General features: G+C 36.6%; 1 protein-coding gene across 2 annotated transcripts in view; it reads right to left on the bottom strand.

Moving 5' to 3' along the window:
• The window catches only part of LOC106882701 (putative peptidase C1-like protein F26E4.3), a 55,353-nt gene that overhangs the window by 6,899 nt on the left and 25,307 nt on the right, over positions 1-23,147 (bottom strand). The window contains exons 2-3 of one of the 2 annotated variants that reach the window (XM_014933465.3): positions 3,555-3,621; positions 1,521-1,631 (exon numbers count right to left, since the gene is read on the bottom strand). In XM_014933465.3, coding sequence (XP_014788951.1) covers positions 1,521-1,631; positions 3,555-3,621 — 178 coding nt within the window. Of the gene's footprint in view, positions 1-1,520; positions 1,632-3,554; positions 3,680-23,147 lie in introns of those variants that run through there. The other variant, XM_089361965.1, reaches the window with a different exon arrangement.

Below are 23,147 nucleotides of genomic sequence, written 5' to 3'. Positions count from 1 at the left end.
GGCCTTGTGCTAAAATTTGAAACTAATATTATTATTAACTTCAGAATGGTAGAATGGCAGGATCGTTAGAAAGTCGGAAAAAATGCACTGCGGCGTTTGTTCCAGCTCTTAACACACACACACACACACACACACACACATATATATATATATATATATGGAAGGAGAACTAATGAGGAAGAGAGCAGAGTGGGAGGGGAGGAAAGAGGAAGGAGGTGATTGGAGGATAGAAAGAGGAGGAGAGAGAAAGAAAGATGTGTGTGTGTGTGAGAGAGAGAGAGAGAGAGAGAGAGAGAGAGAGGGAGAGAGGGAGAGAGAGAGAGAGAGAAAGATCTCAATAGTTATCAGGGTCTGTAATCGCCAATTCTTGGAATGTAGATGGCTTTTCTGATTCTTTCTGGAGATGCAATTTCGTCTCTCTTTTCTGACATTACAGACACTGTTGGTGGTCTCCACCAAATCTCTAACAGCACAGTGTAGTCAATTCTGAGAACAATGAGAGAAGGTGAGAGAGAGAGAGAGAGAGAGAGAGAGAGAGAGAGAGAGAGAGAGGGGGAGCGAGAGAGAGAGGGAGAGAGAGGTTGAGCGAAGAAAGAAGATTTGGAGTACTCGAGTGATACTTTATTTAATGACACGAAGGAATAGGAGAAAAAAGAAATCTTGGCCTCAGCAGGAATTGATCTCAGAGCGCTGGAACAAATACGACGTAGCTTTCTACCTGGAGCTTTAACTGTTTTAATTTGTTATCTCACCTCAATAATTACACACTAAAAATTACGTCGAATATCTCCCAGCGACAAGCGTTATACTCAACAGCAAGCAGTGAAAATATGGAGTGAAATTAACTTCTCCCTGATATCACAGACTTAACGTTAGAACTAGCAGGGTTGGGTAACTCTTGACTACGGTAAATTCTTCTGTGAAGGGGCGTAGTTTAGTGGTTAGGGCATGCGGTTCACGATCGTAAGAATGTAAGGTCGATTCCCGGCGGCGCCTTGTCCTTGAGCAAGACACTTTATTTAACTTTGCTCCAGTCCACTCAGCTGGCAAAAATGAGTTGTACCTGTAATTCAAAGGGGCCAGCCTTGTCACATTCTGTGTCACGCTGAATATCCCTGAGAACTACGTTGAGGGTACACGCGTCTGTGCAGTGCTCTGCCATTTGCAAGTTAATTTCACGAGCTGGCTGTTCCGTTGATCGGATCAACTGGAACCCTCGACGTCGTGGGTGACGGAGTGCTAGTTATAAATTCATCTGTAAGCTGAGCTCTGGGTATTTATTGGAGGTGGATTGAAAAAAAAGAATTATAGATGATAGGTGGATGCATGGATGCGTGTTTAAGAAGTTCGTTTTACGGCCACGTGGTATCTATTTCGGCACCTTGGTCAAATCACAAAATAAATGATAAACGATGCTATACAATTCTATATCTGCTAAGTTAAAATTCCCTATCATAGTGAATTCCACCGAGTCATCGAAGAGTTTTCGTGAGTCTAACGAAGGAAATGAAGTTACTTACCCATATTGACCATAGTTGACGGTTTCAACCATATCTCGCCGCATCAAGCAGACATGACTGGTGCATGACCATGAGACATGGTCGGAGAATGGATGATCATCTTGGCAGATACTGAAAGGAAAATAATTAAATTGAACATGTTGAGTTATGAAATGACAGAAGAATTTTAAGAAAAAAGAAAGAATTATTTGGAATTTAATAAACAAGGTAAATTGTCTAAAAGAATATGACTCACGAATATGAGTTGTAGACTTTTACAACAACACATTTTATGAAAACCTTGTTTTTATTATTGCTGAAGTTTGAAGCATGTTACTTTTCAAAGCGTGAATCACTACAGTTTAAAAACTGGACTCACAACCATTGTATGAAGATGTACAACTTGATTGCTTTTAATTCTTGTTCCGCATAGAAATATATTTTCTGGAGGTGTGAAGGGAAATAAAGGTAAACGAATTTAATCCTTTGTATGTCGACTTAATCCTTTGTATGTCCTTGTTTGTCCACTTTATCTTAAGCCACGTGTGGGCAATAAGGAAATATATGAATATATATATATATATATATATATATATATATATATATATATATATATATATATATATATATATATATATGAAATATGTACTCATCTCTAATGTGCCCCAGCTGGTACTGATTACAGCTGAGTAGATTGAAAAATGTGCATTGTGTGCCTGCTGGTAGTAGTAACACGTTGCATGCAAATTGTTTCCACATCATATCAATCTCCGCATCTACACCTTTCAGCATTATCTGCATTATAATGTTTGAGGCACACACACACACACATGTAGTATCTAATTTAAGACATGACCAACCAGCGTATTATATGCAAATTCCGATGCTTGTTAATGCTATATTCTGACAAGCAAGTGTAATTTAGATTGAAAGATCTCTGTATATCCGAAGAATTTTGGTACATCTGTTTTGAAGAGAAGCAATTATTCTGAAACAGAATTGTAAGAGGATAGCCAATTATTTCCCTGTTCACTTGCGTTATGTTTTCGCATCATCTTTATCCCCGTAGAGTTATCTTCATTATACATGCTTCAATTATTCTCAATTACGAAGTGATTTATATATATATATATATGTAGTCAGCGGGCAAACACGTAATCTAACGGTACGTTGTCTCCCCCTTTTCCCTGTTTCTTTATTTTAATTTCACTTGCTCTTCTTTCTTCCGTTTCCACTGTCCGAAGAAGGACAATGTTCGAAACGTTATAGCCATCAACAAATAAACTGCGAAATTATCCCGTTCTTTTTCAACCTGTATATATTTAAGTGAATCGTGTAGTGGTTGGACGTATTTGGCGTCTTCTGTGCTCTTAATTATTATTGTATTCCATAGAATTATCTCTCTCTCTCTCTCTCTCTCTCTCTCTCTCTCTCTCTCTCTCTCTCTCTCTCTCTCTCTCTCTCTATCTATCTATCTCTCTCTCTCATATATGAGAGAGAGATTTGGGAAGGGATGACCACTAAGTGGACATCCTTTACGCTAGAAATCGACCATCAACGACTGTTGATGATCGATTTGACCGTTGATGGTCGATTTCTAGCGTAAAGGATTTTCACTTAGTGGTTATCCCTTCTCACGTGTATGTAATATAATTTTTCTGAATTTTCAGAATTTTCTTTATGCTAGACCACTGGTTTTAAATTGGTGTTAATTAAATTAATATCCAATTTATCACCCTTATTATTTAAATTATATATATATATATATATATATATATATATATATATATATATATATATATATATATATATATATATACATATATATATATATATATATATATATATATATATATATATATATATATATATATATTTATACTTGGCTCTGTCGGTCTCGTCTTGTCAAAATTATTCGTGAAATAAAGTGTTTATTGCTGAAAACATAAATATATCACCGTCCCCATGTTTCTTCAATGTATCTGTGTGCGTGTGTGTGTGTGTGTGTGTGCGTGTGTGTGTGTGTGTGTCTTTATAAAGCATAATCCTACTTACCATTCGTTGCAGTTGTCTTTGACGGACTCTCCAACATCGTAAAACCGACCATTCTTGTAGCATTGATCTGAAAATAGACAATAGCAATACATTAATTCATGGATAAGCATTTTGCATTAGGAACTATTCAAAAATAATGTAGTCTTAGACAAAAAATTTATATAGAATTGTAGTCTCGTGATATTTTCGAAGCTGAGTCCAGATTTCTGTTCCATGATCTGGTTTAAGAAAAGTAACCGCAGACCTACAAGATAAGGCTTGACCCAGCGCGCGTTTCTTATGAGTGAAATTACATGGGTAATGGTTAAGGTGTTGAGCTCGTGATTATTAGGTAGTGGTGCGTTCGATTCTCGTATCAGGCATGCATCCTGTGATGTATCTTCTTCATTGTCGTGAAAAATAAGAAAAAAATGAATAAATAAATGCAGCATTACACTCCATCTTCATGTTATCCCATAAATTTCTGAAACTCATGAATTCATTCCTGAAACGCTTATTTTGTAAAATATTTTTAAAATGCATCTAAAAATGACAATAAATAAAACACTGCTTGCTGCCTTGGTTCCTACATCCGGTTGAAAATAGGAAGCAGACGGCAAGTGGCTATTGTTGATGATTTGAAAACAAACGTCAGTTTATTGTCAAACGACAAGTATGACTTCCGGTATGTCAATAATGGAGGTTTCTAATTAGCTAAAATTTCAAACTTTCAAATGTTTGTAACTTTTTCTTATTGTTAATTTCTATGAGAACTGAATGAAATTTTCGTCATTAGCATGCAAACCTACATAGTGAAAGTAATCTGACGACGCAAAGCTAAACCGTGAAGATTCACTTTAAGTCTACAAGAAAAATTAGATGAAGTCGGGGGAGCAGTCAGTAACCAAGCTAGATTGTAGAGTAACATTCACATATTATTTCATTAGAGAAATTCATTGAAACTGCTGAGTTTTAGCCTGGTAAGAATGAAACTAACATCTGTTGGTTAGAAAATAACGTGGTAGAATAACATAATAATTCTGTCGCGTTATTATTGTACAACAGATGTGAAATAGTAAGAATGGAACCAACATCTGTTGTTCAATAGAATAATGTGATAGAATTATTGCCTTGTTCTACCAAGTTATTTTTCTGTCCAACAGATGTAAATTTTATTGTTATTAAGTAAAGTCGTACCGGTTTTAATGAACTTTCCCAGTATGAGCATTCTGGCACAGTCGTTTGGTCTCCGCCTCTTTAACGTCGATGATTCGACACTGAAGTATTTGGTATCAGACGTGTTAATGTTTCTCTCATTGTCTTAATTTTTCTCTCTCTTTCTCCCCCCTCTCTCTCTCACTATATATATATATATATATGTACACTTCTGCGCGCAGGCGTTTGTGTATTTACCCACTGGGCCAAAACGTACTGTCGCCAAAACAGTTACAGTGTTAAATCGTTGACGCCCAAACAGCCACACCCAATCGTCCCATTCCCTTAAATGTTACGGAACGCATCCAACTTGCTGTAATGAAGCAGCACTGTTCGTTCATTGAATTTTTCCTGTACACCTAGACTTTATCCACAACTTTGCGAAACTGAACTTTAATTCATTAACGATATAAACAAAATTACCCCTAAGCTGAACCGATGAAATATAAGAATATAAAGAGCAAACTAGAATAGTTAACTTTTATTAGACATTGAAGATTAATAGAGGTGATCAGAATAAATCCTTTTGATAAATGCAGAATTAATTTCTTCTCATGCATGGAAAGGGATAGAAGATGGGAGAGGAAAGAGGGGCGAATAGCATGAGCTGTGAGTGATCGAAAAAGTTCTACATTAAAGATTGGGAAAAAATGAAAAACAGATATTCTGGAAGATGAGTTAAACGTACAAAACGTTCCTCACCGTTTCTGACAATAATCTTTAGCTGGTTGGTCGGAGATTGGACCTGGCTACTGACTAATTCTACCACTTACCGGATGTTAACCAAATAAAAGCTTTCCAATTTGAACGAACTTATCAGGTGAGAAACAATGTAGTTCAGCTACAGTATATATTTCAATATGCTTGTCCTTTTAAGGAATCGAGCTAGCAGAGTTCCACCGATGTCCACTTTGCCTTTCATAGTTTCGAGGTCGAAACTGAAGTTGCTGACCGCGTGCCAAAATTTGAAATCAAAATGTTTGTCCTACTTCTCAAATTTCGTCGGTTTCCAAGAAATAATCAGATCTTCATTCTTCAATTAATTTGTAACTAGATAATTAGGGACATTGTCAATTCCTTAATTAGTCTGATTTTAATGAGAGTCGATCACTGAATGTACTATATCTAATCAGAAATCTAAACTACAAGTAGCAGCTAATATCACTCGAAATACATTCTACTGTCTATAAAGGGAAAACACACAGCATAATATAGCCCTAAATACTTGGTACCCAAAAGAAAGAAAAAGAAACTATGTAATGGTTACGGTGGAATACCCTTTGCTCTGAAGTCTACTTGATCAGAGTTCACTCGGAGTTAGAAAACAAAAACAATAAGAACAACACACTTCAGGTTGCTATACAATGATGTAGTTTGTAGTTTTTGATTCATTAAAAACCAATCCTTGCTCGAACTTAACACAGATTTCATTACTATGAATGAAGTTTATGAGAGAACTTTCTCTTTAAAGACGATGCTTGTCTAAACAGATAACTTCCCCAGAAGACTTAGTACATACCCTTAACAAATGAACGAACGTTCTACTGTAAGGAGCACTTTCCAGAACGCAAGTTTGAAACAAGTGTCCTAATATATTCCCGCTAAATGTACATTAAATATGTTTGTTTTATACCATAAAGCATTTTTCTTGTTCCATGTTTGTATCACACCCACCTTACATAACTATTTTCATTATGGAGTTTAATATGTTTAGGTTAAAAATAATTTATATTTTGTATCTTGTTCTACAATCTTTGTCCAACATCAAACTTCAAATCTGAAGGCGTGTTTTCTTTTATACGAAACATTATTTTTGTCTCGTTCGTTAACGTAACTTCCCCTCAGGGATTGCAATCTACTACAAAGGTGTTTTCATAAATCTTACTAATAACTATGTCAGCGTTTCTGACTCCACATTTGGTTTATTTTTTCGCTTGTGCAGATATCAAAATCTCACTGGAATCTTAGTCTTTAGTTTGTTTTTCTGTTACATTTGATGTTTAACTCAGTTTTTTTTCTTGTCTTCCTTTCCTCCTGTCTATCTTTCTGCCTGTTTTTAGATCTACCTGAAATTTAATAGCTACAGCAAACTTTGCAAATTTTTCTGTTTATTCCTCTACTCTTGTGATAAAAACCACAGCTTTATGAAGGGAACATTTTTGCTTATATTTTTAATAGCTTCATCAGAGGAAGAATGACAGCACCCATGACTCCTTTTCAGGACTTCTGTAACTATTGTAAGGAAAAGAGGAAGTTCTCAAACTGAAGACCTGACTCCAACGTCTCTGCTACAGAGTGAACTTTGTTAACAGCAGCCAATGACCAAGGCGGTGATGTTAAATCGAGCAACGGATTAAAACAACCACTATGTAATGGTTACGGGTGGAATACCCTTTGCTCTGAAGTCTACTTGATCAGAGTTCACTCGGAGTTAGAAAACAAAAACAATAAGAACAACACACTTCAGGTTGCTATACAATGATGTAGTTTGTAGTTTTGCTAGACGGAAATCCGCTCACTTTCCGTCTACCAAGTTTACCAGATGAAGCTTTGGTTGGCCCAAGTTTGTGGTAGAAGATACGCAAAGAAATTTCAATTCGAAACTATATAGCTATGAAGGAGATTCCTTTATCACACAGCCATGCTTGTGCCCATTTACAAAGAAGTGAGGTCATTACGGCCAAATAAGCGAATTGCCTGCCAACAGGCCTAACAGTCGAACGTATCGTTTGATTTTAGTCTTTACGGGATCGATAATGTTAGTACCATTTAAAAACTATGGCTCAATCGAATCGGCCATTATCCTCTCCTAAAATGATATGGCCTTGTGTCAGTATTAGAAATCATTATTAAGGCTGCGAACTGGCAGAATCATTAGCATGCCGGACAAAATGCTTAGCGGCATTTCGTCCGTATTTATGTTCTGAGTTGAAATTCTACGGAGGTTGACTTTGGCCTTCATCCTTTCGAGGACGATAAACTTGAGTACCAGTTGAGCACTGGACTTGATGTGATCGACTAGCTTCCTCCCCCAAAATTTCGGCCTTGTGCTTAAAATAGAAAGGATTGTTGTTGTTGTTGTTATTATTATTATTATTATTATTATTATTATTATTATTATTATTATTATTATTATTATTATTATTATTAAGGCAGCGAGCTGGCAGAATCGTTAGCATGCCGGGTGAAATGCTTAGCGGTATTGCGTTCTGATTTCAAATTCCGCCGAAGTCGACGCTACCTTTCATCTCTTAAGGGTCGATAAATTAAGTACCAGTTGCGTACTGGGGTCGATGTAATCGACTAGTCCCCTCTCCCATATTTCAGGCCTTGTGCCTACAGTCGAAAGGATTATTATTATTATTATTATTATTATTATTATAGAAAAAACAGGACTTTGAAATCTACAAATAAACCAGCGATATCAGTTTCCTTTTTATTGCTTTGTTTACAAATAAGTCACCAACTGACAATGGCAACGCTTCAAGGATGTCTATAAATCTGTGTAGTCTGTTTATTGAATCACACACGCTTACAATGACATCCATGTGTTTTCTACATAAACATGATGGGTGGGATGAGAAGAATCAATCATGTGATTTATATAGACCTAGTTACGCTTGACAATATGAAAGGTCGGCTCACAATCGGCATGAGGGAGGCACCTGGTTAAATTTGGTGAATGAAAAAAAAAAATTAAACAAAATTGTCTGAGAATACACTGGGTTTTCTCTTAAAAAGTGGATTCTCATCATTACACAGTGATTTCTCGTCATACAGCGAGTTCCTGGCTGTGTGGCAAGACGTTTTCTTAACAACCACGTGCTCCCAGGTTAAATTGTGGAGAATAATTAAGAAGTTATATGTTGTATAGGTTAGTGAGTGAGACCATAGTTATGCGTTGCCTAAAATCTTGTGAACCATTTCTCCCGGGCTCAGTTCACATATCTAAACATAGATATTGTGTGTACTCTAAATATGTAGAGCTATTTTGTCATTTCGATAATTTTAGATCCACCTGTAAGCGCAGCTTGTGACAGAACTGTTCGCATTATAGTTCAGCTTCTCGTATAATTATTCCATTTCATAAGAAAACCGTCGACCTTATATTGATTTCAAATAATAGCACAAGGCTAGTAGTATCGAAAGAGAAAGTAAGTCTATTACATCGATCCTAGTGCCAACTGGTGCTTATTTTATCAATCTCATAAAGATGAAAGGTAAAGGCGACTCCAGCGGCATTTGGACTCAGAACGTTAAGTCGGAGAAAGCATTTTTGTCCAGCTGGAATGTCTTTGATCATAAACCTTCAAGACTACGATTGAGCTGGAGATAAATATCAACAACAATGGTAGCAACAACGCGTTTCTCTTTTGATCCGGGATATATTTAGCTCATTCCTCGCGAGACCCCCTACCCACCAACCCACGTTGGGATATCAAAAGATTAGATTCAAAGAATTGTGAGATAACAGATATCAAAATTTTTTTGGATGCAACGTAAGCGGCAATGTAATTTGAAAGTCAGCCATGATAATTAATAATCGCCAGAATTTATTTTAGAGCGTTCTCTTACTGATAAGTATAAAAAGAAATTAAAAAAACAAAACGGGGGTGGGGGCGGGAGGGAGAGAGAAGGAGAGAGAGTTCTTATCTGTGTTAAAGATAGTTGTGAACCACATTCTTATAGAGACATTGAAATATTCTCGACGATCAGATAAAACATTTTGAAATAGAATTATGTTAATCTCGTCTTACATCATTCTTTCATTGTGTTTTTTTAAAAAAACCTGTGTTTACGAGGTACACACCCTTTTTAATTATCTAATGAAATTGTATATCATCATAAACTTCCACCGTAACTTATTTCTAAAGAGAACATCAAATAGTTGATTTAATCAGTCCCCATTATGTCACTGGTACTTAAAAACTTACGAAGGAGGCTGTATTCCAGGGATCGCAACGTTTTTCAGTAATATCCCGCTTAGTTTTTTTTACTTTCATTTGCCCAAAGCTCGTGTGCATATTATATCATATTTTAAGGCGGTTAGATGACAGAATCGTCAGTGCGTCGGACAAAATGCTTAGCAGCATTTAATTCGACTCTTCACGTTCTGAGTTCAAATTCTGCTGAGGTCAACTTTACCTTTGATCTTTTCGGGGGTCGATGCCCCTTCTATAAAACTGCTGGTCTTGTGCTAAAATTTAAAACCATTATACCATACTTTCGCACAAAATATTCTTGCCTATCCCCCGCTTCCTCCATTCTCATAACCGGAAATTGCGGTACAAAAAGACTAATAGCCAAGGACTGATATTTTTGTTTCGTTGCTTTATTCAAAATATGAATAAGTTATTCCCATCTCCCTACCCCCAAATGATGGGGTGGTCGCGACTGGAAAAATTTTGATCATAGAACTGATTCATAAGCGCTTACTTGGGGCTAAACAACAACAAAAACAACAACATCAATAACAACGCACACACAAAAACAATCATCATTCAGTGTGCCTCAAAATGAATTCTTCCCCCCTTTCTCTCTTTTATATATATATACATACATACATACATATATGCATACATACATGCATACGTACATACATACATGCATACATACAGCGGCGAAGAATCTTCTGCTATCTTGTGGTGCCCCAACATGATTTTAAATTACTGTTTCGCATAAAGAATGAAAGCCTATAACAAAGTGGAAAGGTAGCTAGTTGGTTAGACAGGTAAATAAATGGAGAGAGAGAGAGAGAGAGAGAGAGAGAGAGAGAGAGAGAGAGAGAGAGAGAGAGAGAGAGAGAAAGAGAGAAAGAGAGAGAGAGAGGCAGGGAGCATATAAATTCATTTATATGCGTCCAGGGGGATTCTCGGGATATAAACGAAGTGAAGTAATACCAAAACTGGGAATGGAAAACGGATCGGGGATTCTGTTCGTCAGTTATTTTTAGATTATGCAGATATTTACCTAAAATTTAAAAGTAATTCCTCGTTAGACACCAATTACTTCTTAGCAGATGTTTCCGCTAAAAAAGGCTCGGCTTCCTCCAAGGAAAGAAGAAATCTTCCGTTTCTCCTCCCCACTTCCTTTTCATACCTTTATACATATATACATACATATACATATACATACATACATACATATATATGTATATATATATATATATATATATATATATATATATATATATATATATATATATATGCATGTACATGAGTTTACATACAGTACACACACACACACACACACACACACATGTTTTATGTATTTACTTACATCGTTCTCCTCCTAGACTCACTACTGTAAACATTAAGCTGTTGCAATATCATAAAATTCCAGAAAGTTCATCAGATATTCCCCTGTAAACAGCTTTACCAATTAACACACATAGTTTATCAACATATACTTAGTGTTTTCTCTTCGTATTTTTAATCATGTAGTAGTAGTAGTAGTAGTAGTAGTAGTAGTAGTAGTAGTAGTAGTAGTAGTAGTAGTGGTAGTTACTTTTAAGAAAAAAAATGTATCAGAAAACGGATGGCAGTGCGCATGCCCTTTGCAGGCCATGTCTCAGATGTGTAAACTTGATGTGGTTGATGTTCAAGGTTGAACACATACGGATCAGTTGTCTGCCAAAAAATCCTTTTCTGACGAGGAACTGGAGAGAGGGGAGTCTATTGTCTGAATGCTTGCAATGGGGTGAACGGTGTTAAAGGCACTTAAGAATCGTGTTGGGCACACGAGCCGGGAACAGGGTCGATTTTTTCCCCAAACTTAATATTAAAACAATCACAAAGGCAGTGAGTTGGTAGAGTTGTTAGCAAGCCGGACAAAATGCTGAGCAGTATTTCGTATGTCATTACGTTCTGGGTCCAAATTCCGCCGAGGTTGACTTTGCTTTTCGTCCTCTCAAGTGATAGGCCTGGTGCTATAGTAGAAGACATTGGCATAAGGTGCCACGCAATAGAACTGAACCCGAAATTACGTGGTAGTAAAGCGAACAATACTGCCATACCTGTGCCTATATATATATATATATATATATATATATATATATATATATATATATATATATATATATATATATATACATCAAAAATCTTGCAAAACAAATATATATATATTATACATAAAAAATCTTGCAAAACAAATATGTGTAAGTGTGTGTGTGCATGTGTTTCAAATGATAGAGCGGCTGTCATATTCTACACATGTGGGTTCGCATCCCACTGGTAGCCTTCGACTTTTTCTATTCAAAGGGGAGATCTTTTAATCTAGTATATTTACATTCTCATATTTATAGCTTCATATATTCTTTGAGAACCAATTCCCAAAAAGAATTATTCCACTTTCTTTCGAAAGATTATAAATTCACATGACGTCAACAATACACACACACACACACACACACACACACACACACACACACACACACACACACACACACCGCACACACATTTACGTATATTAATATATAAGTATATATATATATATAGATATATATATATATATATATACGTATATATATATATATATATATTTGCTTATATGTATATGTATATATAAGTATATATGTAAGTATATATATGTATGCATATGTGTATGCGTGTTTGTGTGAGAGTGAGTGTATATGGAGGAGGCGAGTCGTTAATTAATCTTGACGTACTTAGAATTTTCCCCGATCAGCGGGGAAAATTAGTTTCACGCGTTTCACTAGATGTGGTCTCTCTCTCTCTCTCTCTTCGCCCTCCCTCCTTCTCTGTTTGTCTGTCTGTCTCCCTTGCCCCTCTCCCTGTCTCTATCTCTCTCTCTTCCTGACTACGGTGCACTTCTGGTCTGGAAACGTCAATTAAGTTGTTGTTATTACGTTTTTCTTTTAACTTAGTTTGATCCCAGAGATTTCTTAAAATTAAAATATATCATTTTTCAACGCAGTTTCTTCACTTTTGGCTCATCTTAGCAAAATCTTGTTTATATTCTCAGTCAAAAACAAACAAATAAGTTATCTTGCTCAAGAAATGAACCACGTGCGCAACGATTTCTGTACTTATAGACAGTGCATGGCGACAAAACCCAGTTCCCATACTGAGCTGAAAGTCTTCGACGGATTTCGTTTTCTGACACACCTTCAATACACAAGAAATGAACCTCAACGCTGTTCTTTGGTGCAAACAGAAATCTGAGCGCCAATGGAAGATGACTAAAGGAGAGCAGACCATATCTAATTTTCGCACCAAAAGGGGAAAATGCATTGGGGAGAATTCATGGCGTACCCTCCTATATACATGTATATGAGAAGGAGAAAAAGGGGGAAGAGTTACATCATCGCAATAGGAATCGAACATAATGTCTGCAAGTGAAGCTCATAGCTGCTGTACGAACCGTTACAGCTAGCTGACATTACGTCAACCGTAAAATTTCGAGGCTTCAACCCAGCAAGTTGGGATTCCTAATGAAACAGTTTATCGACGGTGAACTCAGTCCATAAGGACGTAGGTGTGGAGCTTTCGAGAGTCTATATGTACGTGGATGAATATATTTCTGTATACATGGTGAATAAGTCTGTCCGTCTGTCTCTCTATGCATTTATGTATGTATGTATGTACGTACGTATATGTACGTACGTATATGCATGTATGTATGTATGTATTTATGTATGCATATATGTATACATTTATCTGCATGTACGCATTTTTTCAGTGTAAGCCACTGTGTTTAAATGCTTATGTAGCACGTATGTGAGTGTGTGTTTGTGTACTATGCTACATCCCACAAGCAAAGGAGCGTCTCTCCCGCACCCCACCCCGTTTTCCAGAAGGGTGTGACATAATCAAAGCAACAGACTCAAACGATTTCAGCCTCTCCACCACATACGCTTTCGCTTAACTTTGAACGGCACTGCTGCCATTCTTTACAAAAGAGACCTGCATAACACATAGAATACTCTTCAATGAATTGCACGCACGCACGCACACACACACACACACACACACACACACCGCACACATATACACCTTTCAAAACCACGATGTCCACCATTTCACGAAATTCTTTGCACGTTTTTCTTCTTCTTCTTCTTCTTCTTCTTCTTCTTCTTCTTCTTCTTCTTCTTCTTCTTAAAGATACTTGGTGAACTTAGAAGCAACAGCAACAACAACAACGTTTACACATGACACGTGCTCCTCTTTTATATCATTGCTTCTGATTCATTAAATACCATTTATTATATTTGAAAACGTAACTGTTTTTTTCGTGAGGAGCCTTAATGCAATACACAGACAGACAGACACACATACATACACACGGTATCCATAAATTATCTTTACAACTTCCAGAATTTATCGTCTAGATGTGTTGCATACAATCAATGGAACCTACATAAAAAGTGTTCGGTTGTTTCTGAAAAAACTTTGTTTGCTTATGTTTTCCAATGAATTCTGTTGAGTTGTCCTTGATTTTCATCTTTTTCCGAATTTTTCAAATTGTGAAGATAATTGTGTGTGTGTGTGTGTGTGTGTGTGTGTGTGTGTGTGTGTGTGTGTGTTGTAATGTCTTTTTAAGGCGGCGAGCTGGTAGAAACGTTAGCACGCCGGACGAAATGCTTAGCGGTATTTCGTCTGCCGTTACTTTCTGAGTTCAAATTCCGCTGAGGTCGACTTTGCCTTTCATCCTTTCGGGGTGGATTGAATAAGTACCAGTTATGCACTGGGGTCGATGTAATCGACTTAATCCCTTTGTTCTTGTTTGTCCCCTCTATGTTTAGCCCCCTGTGGGCAATAAAGACATGTATTTTTAAAGAGCTGCTCAAATGCTTATGACGCTACTTACTATGGACAATACCTCATGTTATCCCTCCGATCAGTGGTTCGCAACCAGGGTCCATATAAGATTTTGGGGTCAATAGTAAATTGAGGTTCCACAATAGTATTTCAAGGGCCCCTGAGAAAATTTTGCATTAGATGTATGTACTGGTATGTATTGCAAGAAACGGCTAGGTTTTTTTTTTCTCCAGCATTTTGCCATAGTTCAACCTACACAAGTTAATGTGTGAAAAACAAAATGGGGCTTACTATAAAACTTGTTTTTAAACACAGAATGGCGATGGGAGTCCGCCAGAATAAAATTGTAATCAACGGGGTGCATAGACAAAAACAAAATAACTGAGAACATCTATCTCAGACGAAAAATATTTCTTAGACATAAAAAGTACTAAATCACCCGCGGAAATTATCCGATAACTGGACAATGGACATAATGTTTCCTACGTGCAATAATATCGCGCCAGTCCGGTAATCAGCAGACACATGGTTTCATTCCCGGACGTGATTCGAAAGGAAATTGGTAATTTCGGAGTATTTTCTACATTTATATTTATCGTTGAAATGTTCTGTTTCTGCCCATCTCGAAGTTGGTCTCCATAAAGAACCCGTTTCCATTTGTTTCGGTTAATCACCAGATACCATTTTAATATCATTTTCTTCAAATTTTCTTTTAGCTATATCTTCGAATCGCTTCCCTTGGCGTCCTCTGGCACATGGCTTCTCTCATTTGAGAATAAAACAGATGTTTGGTCTGCCGAAATCTTGGGATTCGCACCATATGATGATGATGATGATGATGATGATGATGATGGTGGTGGTTGTGGAGGCTAATCGCGGTTGATACAGCATCATGTTTGAAGCGATGATATTCGCTCGTTTGAGCGCGCTGATTTTTATCTGTTTGTTGCACGCGCACAAACGCAAACACGCACACGTTCACACACACACACACACACACACACACACACACACACACACACACATACACACATACACACACAAATATATATATATATATATATATATATATATATACATATAAGTATATGTTTACAAATGCATAGTCACATAAACACACACACAAACACACATCTCTCTCTCTTTCACTCTCTTTCTCTCTCTCTTTCTTTCTCTCTCTCTCTCCCCCTCTCTCTCTCTCTCTCTCTCTCTCTTTCTATAACTGAATAGGCAATTGTAAGACATGAGTCATATGTACAAGAATGCGTGCCTGGTGCTGTGCAATTGATACATTTCAATCTATTAGAAGCGAACACCCACACATGCATTGCAGTATGGGATGCATGTGCTTTATACATACATACATACATACATACATACATACATACGTACATATATATACATACATATATATATATATATATATATATATATATATATATATATATATATATATATATATATATATATATATATATGTATGTATGTATGTGTATATGAAAATGTTTATATGCTTTCATTTATATATATATATATATATATATATATATATATATATATATATATATATATACATTATATATCTGCAGTCTACGTGTCTATAAATGTACATACCGTAATACCGTACAAGTAAACGATGAAACGAAAATCTGTTTTAAAAGGGCGTTTTGGAATGTAAAAGCAGACGATGGAAAGCTGGAGGTCGCCTGCTTCAGAAAATATCTGGTCAAGTTAACACGACCTTGAAATTTTATTAAAACGCTTCAAAGGTCAGAAACTCTGAGTATCGATAGAGTGTGTCGCGAACTCCGAATGAATGTATAGATGTGTGTGTTCATATATGTACATCACGTGATGATGTGACCGACCAGGCTATCAGATGTTGTTAAACATCGCTGGTGACAATGCACTTTTGCATTTTTCAGCCTTCAAATGACAACAATCCCTCCTGATCGAAGGGGGACTGGAGAAATGTGAAATGAAGTGTTTTGCTCAAGAACATATGTGTATACGTGTGTATTAGCAAGGTTTGATTTACAAGTCTGTAGGATCTGCTTTTCTGTTTTTACTTCACCATATTCTGAGTGGGTGGAGCAATGCATTTACGTAGTGGTGACAGAAGTGGTACACGTGACGGTGGGGCTGGATGGGATAACGGTGGGTGTTGTAATAGAATCACCATCTTGTTTGTTGTTGATGTAGTTACTGCTGCCGCTTCTTTGACGCCGATACGCCGACACGGCAAATATGCAAATATATGGTAAAAAGCAGAATCCCAGAAAACTTGTAATGATCGGCAGTAATAATTCTTCCTAATATAATTCTTTGCACAAGGTCTGAAATTTAGGGTGGAAGGGGCTAGTCGATTATATTGACCCCAGTGCTCGACTGGTACTTTTTTTTTATCGACTCCAAAAGGATGAAAGGCAAAGTTGACGTCGCCGGCTTTCGAGCTCATAACATAAAGCCGGAAGAAATGTCGATAAGCATTTTTTCCGGTCTGCTAACGATTCTGCCAGCTCACCACCTTAAAAAAACTCCTTTCTATTATAAGCACAAGGCCTGAACTTTGGGGATGGAGGAGGCTGGTGTATTACATCGGTCCTAATACTTGAAAGGATGATAAACAAAGTTGACCTCAGCAGGATTCGAACTCAGAAAGCAAAGCCGGAAGAAATACTGGTAAGCGTTTTGTCTGCGGTACTAGGGATTCTGCCAGCTCCCCGCCATTCAGAAAAAAGCAATGTCAGTAGGGGTTCAAACAGTGGAAGGTTCAGGTACTGGGTGTATATAATTGTGTGAATAAAATGTGACGTGAACTTCCCAATGATATCATAAGAATTTGGTACATCTCATTGGCAGTTCAATCCACTGTATAGATCTGCACGCCGCCGACAGGGTGTTGAATAATTTAATGTAAGGCATCTTTCATGGGTGCATTAACTGTAAGACACATCCTCACCACAAACTGAAACACTGTCAGGCATAAATAACAAAGATATGCTTGCCAAAAATACACAAGGTAAATGCCAAAATTCTTTATAGCACATTCCGTCAAGATGAAGATAAAATGATTTTCTTGTAGGATTTTGAAATGTAGGATTAATCGAAGTAAGTTGACGTTGCTGCAGACGTATTTTTAGTAAATTCATATTTTTATGTAAACCTTAGTGTTGCAATGTGGTGCAAAGAATTTTGGCATTTGCCATTTTTGCACATTTTCTTGTGCGTTTTAGGCCAGAACCATCTCCGATTCTCTGGCAACCCTGATATGTATCTGTGTTTCTTCATTCCAACAGCAACATAATTAATGTAGATATAATTTAAATATACTTCGGTATTGAGTTTATGATATGTTTGAATCTATGCACAACAGTCTTCAACGTCTAGCAGTAATTGTTAAAACGAGTAAAGAAATCTCTCAGGTTTCGAAGCGACAGTGAAGAAAAAGAAAAAAGACCAAAAGCTCTCGCAAACTATCAGTAATAAGACATAAATTAAACGAAAATATAAATAGACAAAATATAAAAATGATATCGCCTTTTATTCTCCTTCATAATGAGTAGTTATTTTTTTTCTGAAAACGATCTATATCGCAAACATTTACTTCGTTAATTCATAATTTCACCAGATGAGGTATAATCACCTGATGTGAACGTCGGAGCTATCAAAACACTAAAGAGAAAACAAGAGCACAGCGGATGAAATATTGCGTACAGATTAAGTATTTCCCATGAAACGTCTGCTTCAGGTTTAAAACAGTTCTTCGTTACCTATATATCTTGCAACTACCATTAAATACACACTTAGCGTTAGACGTGTGTCTTACCATCACAATCATTACTATTACAACCAACCACCAGCACCAGCACCAGCACCATTACAAACTGCCACTACACACATACTTAGCTTCTACCAATATTTTCATGTTTACATTTTTTCACACACTTAGTTAACATTCTTGATATATTGACAACATGCTGAGTAAAATGTCGGCTGCTTAGTCCGACATCTTCAAAACGGTTAAATATTGTTGACTCTTTGAAGGAAACGTCTTTCAGCTCTTGTAGCGTACTAAGGAAGTTTGATCATTTGCTTGAAGCTAAGCCAATGAGGGAACCGCTACATGGTCGTTCAATTTGCTAAATATAGCTGCTATGTCTCCCTCAGATCACACTCTATTTATAAAAGCTATATTGGTTAATGCCCCTTTATACAATCCTTTCTACTGTAGGCACAATTACTGACATTTTGATAGAGGTAGATAGGCGATTACACCGACCGGTACTTATTTTATCGGATTCCTTAAGGATGAAAGGCAAAGTTGACCTCGACGGAATTTGAACTCAGAACGTAAAGACGGACGAAATACCACGAAACATTTTGTAATCGACTGACCCTCCCGTCAAAATAGCGGGCCCTGTGCCACAAATGAAACCATTATATCATTTTATCTTCACACATTTCGTCAAGATCAACTCATCCCATTCAGTTTTATCTATTTTATTCTTTTTATCTTTTTTTACTCTTTAAGGTGATTTTAGATATTTTACATTTATTAATTATTATATATTTTTTGTATTATAGAATTTTATTTATTTGATTTTGCTTTTTTGCTTTTATTTAAAACGCAACTTCGGCGGGATTTGAACTCAGAACGTAAAAGATGGTTACTAAGTACCGCAAATATGCCATTCACTGTCAAGAGAACATCAAGTACACAATGTCGACGTCACCAGTGATTGCCATTTCCGACTTGTTACATCTATCTTGTGACTTCCGAATTGTTTGTTTTGTAAGCGATTTTCTCAACCTTTCAGGAAATTTAAGTTGCTCTGTCAGCAAGCATCGTTTTGGTAACTGTTGCCAAAATACTGGAATGCCCTTCCTGTTTATCTATGACGATCAAACGTCACAGTTAAACATTCATTAATCACTGGTTTGTCTTGAGAGTCAGCAGCATCAATCACAGAATGTTTTAAGCTTTTAAATAATAAATATTTATGCACAGTTTACATTATAAGACTCACGGTGAAAACGTCAACAAACGTAAAAAGAATAACAAAATATATATTTATATTTAGTTTTCATAGCGTGGCTTATAATTTAAACTGTTAGCATCCTACATTAAATTTATCTCAGAATTTCTAATCTTTTGTATTTTCATAGCGTTATCAATGGCAGTTTCTTTGTTTTAGAATTTAAACGGTTGCTGCTCTCGACTAATGTTATTATAGCAATCAGTCTTAGGGCCAGTGGAGTGTCACGATTAACAGAACAACGGGTCGAAATGCTTCCCGGTATTTATGCCTTTCTTCGTTCTCAATTCAAATACTGTTAGAGTCAATAAACCAGCACTCCGTCGGTTACGACGGCGCGTGTTCCAGTCGATCCGATCAGCGGAACAGCCGGCTCGTTGAATTAACGTGCAAATGGCTGCCCCCTTCACAGATATGCGTACCCTTAACGTAGTTCTCTCGGAGATTCACCGTGACACATCCAGTGTGACAAGACTGGCCCTGTGGAATACAGGTCCAATTCATTTTTGCCAGCTGAGTGGATTGGAGCAACGCGAAATAAATGTCTTGCTCAAGGACACAACGCGCCGCTGTGAACCGAACTCACGACTTTACAAGCGTGAACCGAATACCCTAACCACTGAGCCATGGTCCTTCACAGAATCGATAAACAAAGCACCAACCAATGGCTAGTGTTGATTTAATTGATCACGTGATTTCTTTTCCTCCAAAATACATTTAAGGTTTTGTGGCTAAGTTAAGTGATTCATATTCACTCAGTCACAAAGGCGGCGAGTCGGTCGACTTGATACTGTTCCGGACTAAATGCTTAACAGCATTTGTTCCGGCTTTTTACGTTCCGAGTTCAAATGCTACCGAGGTTAACTTAAGCTTTCGTCCTTTCAGGGTCGATATAAAATTAGTACCAATCGAGTAATGGGGAGTCGATGTAATCAACTTCCATTTCTCCTCAAAAAATTGCTGGCCTTGTGCCCAAATAAGAAAGAATTAATCACTCGGTCAAGGAATGAAATATTAAATGCATAAAAAGCAAATCACAAAGTTACGTACCCGACCGTTTTACGATGCTACCCGGGTTAATTCGTTTGCGGTGACGTAGTTTTATTGATTATTCCTTAACGAGTCAACAGAAGAGCCTCTACTTAATCGCGCTACGTACTAGAAATAGCTGCAAAATCTCCTTCAAATCACATCTTATTGCCTTAAAGAGTCCCACCATAGCTACTGTACAAAACCAGGAACCATTAAAAAAATATCTGCAGAGATCAATTGAAAAAAAAAAAAAAGAAAAGAAATTACAGCACAAAAATATCACTGTATATTATAAGTGTAGGTTCAAATGCGTACAAAAATGGGTAATATTTTGTCCCTGGGGAAGAAATGGCTCTCATTTAAATTTGAAATCACTCTGCTATTACCGAAATCTACAAATGCATAATAGATAAAAATAGATATAACAAAAGAAAAAAAAACAGTTTAAGTCTTTAGAGTTAACAAAAAAAGAAAACGGCTGAGTAATTTGATATAAGATGTCTACCTATGTATTGTATTTGTAAAATTAAAGATTCCTTATGTTTTTGAAACGGGAAGGTAGCGAGCTGGCAGAATCGTCAGCGCATTGGACGAAATGCTGCGTTCTGAGTTCAAATTCTGCCGAGGTCGACTTTGCTTTTCATCCTTTCGGGATCGATAAATTAGGTACCAGTTGCGTACTTGTGTCGATCTAATCGACTGGCCCCCTCCTACACAAATTTCAGGCCTTGTGCCTATAGTAGAAAGGATTATTTTTTTTTGAAACGGTATGGTGTGATGTAAGAAAATTCGGTTGTTATTTATAGTAGGTCAAGCGATCTCGTAGAGATTCCCTTGTTAGCTCAAAGTCGAACAGTTACATAAGACTGTTGTTGGGGTTGTTCTGTCAACACGGAATCGATTTGGAACAAATCTGTTTTCAATTAAAACAGTTCAGTTTTAGTTTTGCTAAACTAAACAATGTTCTCTTTATTTTCTTCTTTCATTTTTTTCTTTCTCCTTGTTTTCATTTCTGCCTTGCACTTATCCCTTGGTACTGCAAACAAAGACCTTGAGGCAGCAGATAGAAAAGAAGCCAACAAGAGGTTGCTGCAGTGACAGTCTTACGATAAAACGCCCATGTTATTGCATGGCGATATCTAATTAATGTTACAGTTGCCTTCTCTGTTATGAAAATGTATAAAACCAACAGCAACAACAAAATAAAAGAAAATATATATTTATAAAAGAAAAAAAAACGAAAGCAAGCATAAAAAAGGAAAATAAACACCTTAAGCTTATGGGGGTGTGCATGTTTTCTGTTGTTGCTTTCATAGTTTATTCTGTTTCAGATAAGTGTATTTTGGGTTTATCTCCGGTGGGGCACGATCAGAGCGATTGGGGAACATAGTATTTGCGGTTTAGCAGATTTTTCGTTTTCTTTCTCTCTTATCATAACACGTAATATGTACTTTCAAGAAGTTGAGTACAAACAACTCAGGATATCTCTTACAATCTGTGACACTGTTTACTAGATTTCTCTCCCTCCCATATCCGATGAAAAAAAGGTAAAGTTCTTAAGTTGTCAGAAGCGCCTGAAGTTCTTGGTTTATTAATACCTTTCAATTTTTTTCTTACGATTTCATTATAACTTATCTCATAATTTCACAAAAAATTTCTCGCCCAATGCAATATATATATATATATATATATATATATATATATATATATATATATATATATATTGTATTTCGCCATGATAAATCGCTAACTACTACACACATTTTTTTTCTCTCCTTGTTTCTTTCTGTGGAAGAGCGTAGGCTCGAAATGTTAAAGACTTTTTTAATTCCCGAGCGTTATACTAATACATCTGTTTGTTTTGTACACCACCTGTTTTCGTCTGTTTTTTTCTTTTTCTGTGAATTCTCCCTGTGCCGAACAATATACACCAAAGGATATAATTTAGTGTTCAGCTGACTTAATACCCACAAAACTGAAGTTAGATTTTAATGAAACAAATGTGAGAATCAAATCTATATCTGCTATTTGGAACCGGTGCGTACGACTTTACGTTATCTCTTAGTTGATTGAGGGCCCAAGCTAACTAGAGACTCACCAAGTTTTCTATTTCATTCCAGAATCCATAGTCTGCCATACAATTAATCCTTCTTCTACACATAATTTCACATACATTTTCCCCATGTACATACATATATATATATATATATATATATATACATGCCGTCTTCCCTTCCTCAATTGCTGAAACTGTACAGAGCTATACCAATGAAAGTAGACGTTTAGTAATGGGAGCCATAGACATAACAAAGCGCAACCATACACAGATATCACACAATAGTCACAAGCAAAATAACTGATACAGACCCAAAAGAAAGCTTTATATGAAGCACATTAAATAGCTTTCCAAGTTACGAATATTTGCTTCATAATATAATTTGTCTAATACTCTACGAAATCAAATCACAAAAAAGACTGCAACAAAACAAAGACAAAACATCAGTATTACTTTAAAATATCTATTTTATGTGACTATCCAAATTTCCCTG

The sequence above is a fragment of the Octopus bimaculoides genome, chromosome 13 (assembly GCF_046866305.1).
Source record: "Octopus bimaculoides isolate indiv1 chromosome 13, ASM4686630v1, whole genome shotgun sequence".
NCBI lineage: Eukaryota > Metazoa > Mollusca > Cephalopoda > Octopoda > Octopodidae > Octopus > Octopus bimaculoides.
The sequence above is the reverse complement of the archived record's forward strand: the minus strand, read 5'-3'. Positions and strand labels throughout refer to the sequence as shown.